This window comes from Mus caroli, chromosome 15 (genome assembly GCF_900094665.2).
Source record: "Mus caroli chromosome 15, CAROLI_EIJ_v1.1, whole genome shotgun sequence".
NCBI lineage: Eukaryota > Metazoa > Chordata > Mammalia > Rodentia > Muridae > Mus > Mus caroli.
The window spans coordinates 11,165,971-11,175,098 of record NC_034584.1 but is presented as its reverse complement, the minus strand read 5'-3'; the positions used below and the strand labels follow the sequence as shown (position 1 = coordinate 11,175,098).

Here is a 9,128-nt window from a genome sequence, read left to right as displayed (position 1 = left end):
AGTAGATATTAGCCCAGAAAATTAGAGTACCCAAGATACAAGATACAATCTGTAAAAATATGAAACTCAAGAAGAACGAACACCAAAATGTGGACACTTTACCCTTTCTTAGAATTGGGAACAGAACACCCATGGAAGGAGTTACAGAGACAAAGTTTGGAGCTGTGATGAAAGGATGGACCATCTAGAGACTGCCATATCCAAGGATCCACCCCATAGTCAGCTTCCAAACGCTGACACCATTGCATATACTTGCAAGATTTTGCTGAAAGGACCCAGATATAGCTGTCTCTTGTGAGACTATGCCGGGGCCTACTAAACACAGAAGTGGATGCTCACAGTCAGCTATTGGATGGATCACAGCTCCCCCAATGGAGGAGCTAGAGAAAGTACCCAAGGAGCTAAAGGGATGTGCAACCCTATAGGTGGAACAACAATATGAACTAACCAGTACCTCCCCCCACCCCCAGAAACTGTGTTTCTAGCTGCATATGTATCAGAATATGGCCTAGTCGGCCATCAATTGAAAGAGAGGCCCATTGGACTTGCAAACTTTATATGCCTCAATATAGTGGAATGCCAGGGCCAAGAAGTAGGAGTTGGTGGGTAGGGGAGTTGGGGGAGAAGGGTATGCAGGGACTTTTGGGATAGCATTGGAAATGTAATTGAAGAAAATACCTAATTAAAAAAAAAGTGTAGGTAGGACATGAGGTTGAGATTCTAGGGGGATTGGTTGCTTTGAACATATTCCATCCACATTCAAATCTCTTAAATAAGAATTCCTTAACATATTCAAGATACAGAATTTAACAAAACTTCTGATACTTTTTTAGCGGTCCTGACATGTCCAACTATGAACTGATTAAAACAATTCTATATATAAGTATTGTATTTATAACATTTTCACCCCTCTTTTTGTTGCTCCTATAACTCTGCACTTGTTTTAGATCACAGTTTCTTAATTTTGTGATTTGTTTAATTTTCATTGTTACACACATACATATACATAACATATCCATGTTATATTGAGTACTTTAATTTTTATTATTTATTTTAAACAGGAAATAAACCATATTTTACATTTTATGTTTATTTTTTTGTGTTGGTTGTTGAGACATATGTGCCGTGCATTTTGGTATATACTTCAGTAGTTTGCCCTACACTCACCCAGACAGACACATACAGACACACACACACACACACACACACACACACACACACACACACAGTTACACATGGCTTTCGTAACTCTTCTTAGTTTTTCACTCATGCCTCTCCCTTTCTGTGTATCCATCTTATATTAATCTTTTTCCTTCCCTAGATGAAATTCTCCACCAAATTTTTGTTCCAGATTCCCTATTCATCGAAACTATCTAATATCTCCCTCTTTAGAAATGCACCCTTCCTTCCCAGCTGTTTCTTAATACCTTTCTACTCTTGTATATTGTACACTATATTTACATCTAAAGATTCCTAACTAACATGTGCAAATAAGCAAGGTATGTTGTCTTTCATAACTTAATATATTTTCTTATATATTACTTTTGGGTGTTTAATAATTATATTTTATTAGTACCTGAACAGAATTCCACTCTCTATGTAACATATTATTTTTCCATTAAGAGTTTGAAGGACACCAGGAATACTTCCTACTTATTGTCAATAGCATGGCAATAATCATGGCTAACAAAGTATCTCTGGGGTATAATGTTGAGTCTTTGGGAATATGCCATGAAATGATATAACTGGGTTATATTGTAGGTTTGTTTTTAGTTCTTTTATTGGTTATTTTATTTATATTTTGAATGTTATCCCCCTTCCCAGTTTCCACTCCACAAACACCCTATCCATTCCGTCCCCTGCCACTATGAGAGTGCTCCCCAACCTGTCCACTCTCTCCTGTCTCACTGCCCTAGCATCCCGCTATGCTGTGTCATCAAGCCTCCACAGTACCAAGGGGCTCCCCTTCCAGTGATGCCAGATAAGGCAATCCTCTGCTACATATCGAGCTAGAGTGATAGGTTCCCCACTATGTTTACTTTTTGGTTGGTGGTTTAGTCCCTGGGAGCTTTGGGGGTAGGTCTGGTTGGTTAATATTCTTGTTATTTCTATGAATTTGCAAACCCCTTCAGCTCCTACAGTCCTTGCCCTAACTTCTCTCATTGGGGTACTGACACTCAGTCTGATCTGTACTGGTCAGGCTCTGGTAGAGCCTTTGAGAAGTGTTCACACTGACTTCCAGAGAAATAATAGGAGTTTTCAAATTCAACAATTAATATTGATTCAACTTTCACCTCATCCATGAGTCCCACCATGTGTGCTCTTTGGTTTAATCCCTGGGAGCTATGGTGGTCCTGGCTAGTTCATATTATTGTTCCTTCTATGGGGCTGCAAACCCCTTCAACTCCTTAGGTTCTTTCTCTAGCTCCTTCATTGGGGACCCTATGCTCACTCCAATGAATGGCTGTGAGCATGCACTTCTGTATTTGTCAGGCACTGGCAGAGCCTCTCAGGAGAGAGGTATATCAAGCTCCTGTCAGCAAGCACTTGTTGGCATCCTCAACAGTATCTGAGTTTGGTGATTGTATATGGGATAGATCCCCAGGTGAGTCAGTCTCTGGATGGTCATTTCTTCAGTCTCTACTCCACACTTTGTCTCTGTAACTTCTTCCATGGGTGTTTTGTTCCTCCCTTCTAAGATAGATCGATGTATCTACACTATACCCTTCCTTCTTCTTGAGTTTCATGTGGTTTGTGAATTGTATCTTGGGTATCCTAGCCAGAAAAATTAGACAACAAAAGGAGATCAAAGGGAAGCCCAGAATAATTCTTTATTGAGTATTTATTTCCCCATATATTGGTTTTTTTTTTTACATAGAACAGTCCCAAATTCTTTCACATTTGGTCAGTCCTAACTCAACTTAATGGATTATTGGATATTAAATAAAATATGTGATTGTGGAAGAAAGCATGATAATTTTGCAGGAAATACAGGTGACAGATGGAAGTTAATTTCATATATATTTCATATATATTATATATATATTTTTTAATATATACAAAATTACTAAATAATTGGATAATCTTTAGGAGATATTTTATTTACCTACTAGATATCTTCCAAATATAGGAGTTTTATTATATTTAATTATTGACATAGCTAATCAATGTCTAATCAGCACAATATTCAGTAATTTAAATTCATCAATGAGAAATTTTTCTTGGCACTCATGCAGAGCTATACTTAATCTCAGAGTCAAACATGTTTCTTTAACCATATATCTAAAAATACTATACAATGAGTTTGTTATTATTTTATTTGCTACAATATCACAAGGTATTTATAATGTAATGCTATTTATACACACAAAATGCACATGATTTGTAACTGTAGCAGAAAAATTTTAAACTATAAAACACAAATAACCCATGGATTTTTTTAAACTTTGAAATTTATTCATGCTTTTATGAAATATAATTGTATCTCTAGAAATGACAAAGAAGCTGCATCCATAAGTCTTTAGAAATATGGACATTTAAACCAGAGGTAAACAATAATGATACCAAGAGAAATGCTAAGTGGGAGAAATCTCATGGGGTCCCACCCTTAGACCAAAAAAAAAAAAAAAAAAAAAAAAAGAAAGAAAGAAAAAAAAGGAAAGAAAAGAAAAGAAAGAGAAAGAGAGAAACAAAGAAAGAAAAACAAAGAAACAAAGAAGCAAAGAAAACTAGTAACTGGAGTGTGACAGAGCATTAGTCTCCCACATAGATGAGCCTTCATGATTGTTTATCCAATTCCAAGTGACAGTCCTGAAATATACATGTGAACACAACAAAGGCACATCCTGAAGAATCAACTAAGCAGAGATCACAGGGTATCACAGAGACTTAAGTAACAATGATGCAGTCTGTATGTCTCTGAGCTAGTGCCTCTGAATGCATGCTATGCTTGTTTAGCTAGGTGGTCTTGTGGGACTCTTAATAATTAAGATCTGTGACTATTTTGTTGCTCTTGGGACCCTTTTATTCCTATTGGGTTGCCTTGTCCAGGCTTGACATGAGGGTATGTGTTTACTTTAATTGTACCTTGTTGTGCTATGCTTGGTTGACATCCCGGGAAGGTCTTCTCTTTTCTGATAGAACAAAAAAGTGTTTGGGGTAGAGAGGAGGTACAGGAAGTGATTTGGAAGAAAGGCAGTGTGGGAAACTGCAGTAGATATAATAAAATTAATAATAATAATAATACTTTCACAAAACTGGCTTTATTCATTTACTCAATGCTAAGTGCTATAATATAATTAACTGTAATAATTAATAAATGCAAATAAATTAATAAGCAGTATGTGCAATTAATCCAAAATTTATATATAATACTTAGCATTATAGGATACTAGACCATATTGAAAGTTGTAAATGGCAATTACAACTATAATTATAAAGTTACAAAAGCAAAATACTGTATTAATTTTATTCCCTAACTATAAAGTGATTCCTTCAGACAATATTGTTGACAGTTACTTGCTCATAAGCACATGTACAGATATATAGACATTACATGTGTGTACATAATAAGCATGCACACACAACAGAAACATACATCAATAATATACTTTCTGATTTGAATATGTTAAAAAAAATCAGAGCAAAGTTAATTATCTTTTTCTGAATGAAAATGGAGTAATAGAGAAAAAATTACAGAAAACAAACCCTTTATCTTTGCTTTTAGCCCTGGTATCTATACTGTGCCAATTACTTTAAACTGATTCTCTTTACTATGATTCATATCAGTTGATTCTTTTCTTACATCTGTGGATGGAGAGAGCAGGGCCTTATGCTTGCCAGGCATGAGCTCTATCAAAGGCATAAATCAGCATCCCCTACAAGATTGCTCCTAGACCCAGATACTTAAATCTGTTCTTTGGATTCATCGTTAAACTGTTTTTGTCTTGTTTCCCTTCTGAAGCTTGAGAAAAGGGAAATATTTCTGCAGAACCTACACAAAGTTGTCAAGAAAGTCACTCGGCTGGAGCTCTTCACCTAATAATAGACTCTGTCATTTGTGAGCTCCCGTTTTCTGGCACCCCTGAAATGCTTTCACTTGAACCATTATGAAGCAAGTTGAAGCATGGGGATAAATCTGCCACTGTGTTCTGCACACAATGACAGATCATCTGAGGAAGAGCGTGTCTTGGAGAAGGCAGAAAATTCTTTCTACCTCCTCTTTTCACCCCATGTAAATTCAAGCCTCAGTAGAATGAAATGCTGCCTGCTTAAAGTGTTGTTTATGGGACAGTGTTAGTCGACAGCATTTTTCACTCAGGTTTTGACAATTCCTCCTACCATGTAGTTGCTGTACTGAGCACTTTCTTCTCTTGGAACTGCTGTCACTAAAGGAGAGTTTGTTTCTGTGCTGATTCATTATTTTACCATGCTTGTCCCTGGAACTTCATTGCAGTTTTGCACTCATCTTTGCTCTCAGACTTCGTTCCAGGTCTACGGATCTGGATTATTATCTCCCTGTGAAGGGTAGATACCATGTCACAGAGCTTATAATTTCTTCAGTGATGATTCAATGCGGCTGCATCTCCCTACCTGCAAAACCAGAGCAGTTTCAGTGGCCTACAATGACTGACATCACTGCTTCGTTTCCAGGTTTTTTTTTTTTTCATTGAAACAAAATTACATCCAATTGTTAAATATAGCCTAAATGTTCTTTTTTTAATTTTTAAATTATCTTTAATCTTTTATTACAGTCCAGTCATTATCCCCCTCCTGGTCCGCCCTTCAACAGTTCCTCATCCCATGTCTCCTCCACAGTCTCTGTTCTTTTGAATAACAATATGAAATAATGGAATATTTTTACAGTGGTATTCAACACCACAGAAGCCCCCATTTGTTCCCTGTGGACTTCATTCACCCAAAAAAAATAGACACTTACGGTGAATTTTATTTGATATTATCTCTTGTTGTGCTTTTGGAATTTACTGCTCATAATTATACAAAATTTAAATTCATTGAGATGAAATTATTACTTATTTTCAGTCTGTTATTCTTGGCCATTTATTTTTCATCAAGATTCACCCATATCAGGAATGCAGCTGCCACCTATTCCATTGCGACAGGTATTTGGGAAATTTCCAGTGATTTGAGATTTTGAGCATGGTTTTAAGAAAAATCTGATTCTGTAACTTTTAACATATGTCCAAGATTGTATGGAATACAGCAACTTGTGAGGTTGCAGATCATAAAATATTAAGTGGTCAGTGAGGCTAAATAAAGTAGATTCTTTTCCAATGTCATTTTTTCAGTCCACTACATAACAGGTTACCTTCTTCCTGATTGATAGACATTGATGGAAGAAAGAACAGTTTGGGAGTATTCACTTCCAAGCCAACCACATGAGTTAGAAATAGGCCATATTTGAATGCAAAAGGTACCAAGGAAAGGAAGACTGCTCTTTAATATCCTGAGAAAATCCATGTGAAAAGACAGATGTGTAGCCATTGGAAAACAAGGCCACACAAACCATTGCATGCATAGGGGATTGTGAATTTTTTTTTCAAACCACTAGCAGCCTTTGGATGAAGACATAGAACTCTCAGCTCCTCCTGCTCCATGCCTGCCTGGATACTGCCATGCTCTTACCTTGATGATAATGGACTGAACCTCTGAACCTCTCTTGGCAAGTATGAGGCAAAGGCCTCCTGAAGCAGATGTGCAGCAGAACTCTCTACCAACTTTTGGGAGGCCGCTAAGTGCTGCAGAGGCCTCGGGAACGGAGCAAAGAGTTCCACATGTTTATATTCTACAGGAAAATAAATCAAGTGAAGGAGCCACTTAGAAATTACAGACAGCATCAGAGAAGATATGACTGGCAAAGAAGAGAATATGCAGAGTGCAAACAGAGTGCTGAGGATAAGTCAGTTGGATGCACTTGAACTGAATAAGGCCCTGGAGCAGCTTGTGTGGTCCCAGTTTACTCAGTGCTTTCATGGATTTAAGCCAGGACTGTTAGCTCGCTTTGAGCCAGAAGTAAAAGCATTTCTGTGGCTTTTCCTATGGAGGTTCACCATCTACTCCAAAAATGCCACCGTGGGGCAGTCAGTTTTAAATATTCAGTACAAAAATGATTCTTCTCTCAACCTGCTATACCANCCACCAANTAAAACTCAGAAACTGTGGTATGCTGTGTGCACCATTGGGGGCAGGTGGTTAGAAGAACGATGTTATGATTTGTTTCGAAACCATCATTTAGCGTCTTTTGGGAAAGCCAAACAGTTCATGAATTTTCTGGTTGGACTTTTAAAATTAGGGGAGTTGATAAACTTCTTGATTTTCCTACAAAACGGAAAGTTTGCAACTTCAACAGAACGCCTCCTTGGCATTCATTCCGTATTTTGCAAGCCCCAGAACATGCGCGAAGTTGGCTTTGAGTACATGAATAGGGAACTTCTCTGGCATGGCTTTGCTGAGTTTCTGATTTTTCTCTTACCACTTATCAATATCCAGAAGTTGAAAGCCAAATTGTCTTCCTGGTGTATCCCCCTTACTGGTGCTACTGGTCATGACAGTACACTAGGCAGCAGTGGAAAAGAGTGTGCTCTGTGTGGAGAGTGGCCCACAATGCCTCACACTATTGGATGTGAACATGTATTTTGTTACTACTGTGTTAAGAGTAGCTTCCTATTTGACATATACTTTACGTGCCCAAAGTGTGGCACAGAAGTGCACAGTGTGCAGCCCTTGAAATCGGGAATTGAAATGTCAGAAGTAAATGCTCTTTAGAAACCAAGTTGTTTCCTCTGAGAAAAGTGTATTATATCCAATTCCTTGGAATTAGTCATCCTCGGTGTCATCTGTAGGTGGCTTTTAACAGGAGTGTGCTGTACAGCCACTCTCTTCCTTTACAAGCACAACTCAGTTCTAATCACTGGAAACCAAATGATACTAGAAAATCTTATAAATGTTCATGTAATTTTTTTAGATCATCTAATACAATTTTTAATGTCAAGAATACTGGAAATTTTTTGTCAGATGAATACTAAGAATGACTTAGAATACTTCTTCATAGAAAAAGGTCAGACTCTAAAAATAAAGATTTTTGAGACTCTGGAAAAAAAAAAAGAAAGTGTGTAGTGAATTTTAAATTTTAAAATTCAATAAAAAATATTGAGGGAATATACTGTGATCAAGCACAATAAGCCATAGGCTTTGGTGATTACAAAAGTTGAACTATTAAATTTTGGAATTTTCTAGTATAGGGGAGGAAAGCACATTATTTTCAGATACAGATTTTATGTCCATGTCTGCTGCCTGAAAAATAACATTCCATCACCTACAGGCTAAATTCATATAAACAACAGAGAACCATACCAACTTCCACTGGAAGAAATTATACAAAAATTATGTCATAGGCTGACCATTTGAGGAAAAGTTATTTGTCTAATCATGACACTAAAGTTATCAATAAAGAAGACAAAGAAGTGTCTTCTTACAAAGATGACTATGAGACTTTTAAAGTAGAGATATTACCAATTCTCATCAAATTATTTTACAAAATAGAAGCAGAACGAACACTGTCAAATTAATTTTATGAGGCCACAGTCACCCTGATACCCTGTTAAAAGTATTAGAGAAATAAGGAATACAAGGCAGAGAGATAGTCATGGCAAAGGCTCCCTTTTTCTTCCTGAGAATTTACTTCCTAATAGCAGGCTCAAACTTAGAGCTGCACAGTTCCTGTTGAGTAGAAAAAAGGCCACATTACTTAATCCTCAGTTGCTAGGCTACAGGTGTTAATCACCTAAGTCAATAACTTTTGTTTGTTTGTTTGTTTTTTTAACTTGGATTTTCTTTATTTACATTTCAAATGTTTTCCCCTTTCCAGGTCTCCCCTTTGGAAAGCCCCTAAGCCACCCATTTCTCTTTTTCTCTATGAGGATGCTCCCCCATCCACCCACCCACTCAGGTCTTGTGGCTCTGCCATTCCCCTACACTGGGGCATCAAACACCCTCAGGCCCAAGGACCTCTCTTCCCACTGATTTCCAACAAGGTCATCTCTGCCACATATGTGGCCAGTGCCATGAGTCCCTCCATGTGTATTCTTTGGTTAGTGTTCCAGTCCCTG

At 37.4% G+C, this 9,128-nt stretch overlaps 1 protein-coding gene across 1 annotated transcript; it reads left to right on the top strand.

Moving 5' to 3' along the window:
* The first annotated feature begins 6,682 nt into the window (after nucleotides 1–6,682).
* On the top strand, nucleotides 6,683–8,116 carry LOC110310676 (peroxisome biogenesis factor 2). Its single transcript, XM_021183792.2, has one exon. The coding sequence runs from the start codon at nucleotides 6,868–6,870 to the stop codon at nucleotides 7,783–7,785; it is 918 nt and encodes a 305-aa protein (XP_021039451.1). The 5' UTR covers nucleotides 6,683–6,867; the 3' UTR covers nucleotides 7,786–8,116.
* Nucleotides 8,117–9,128: the final 1,012 nt, after the last annotated feature.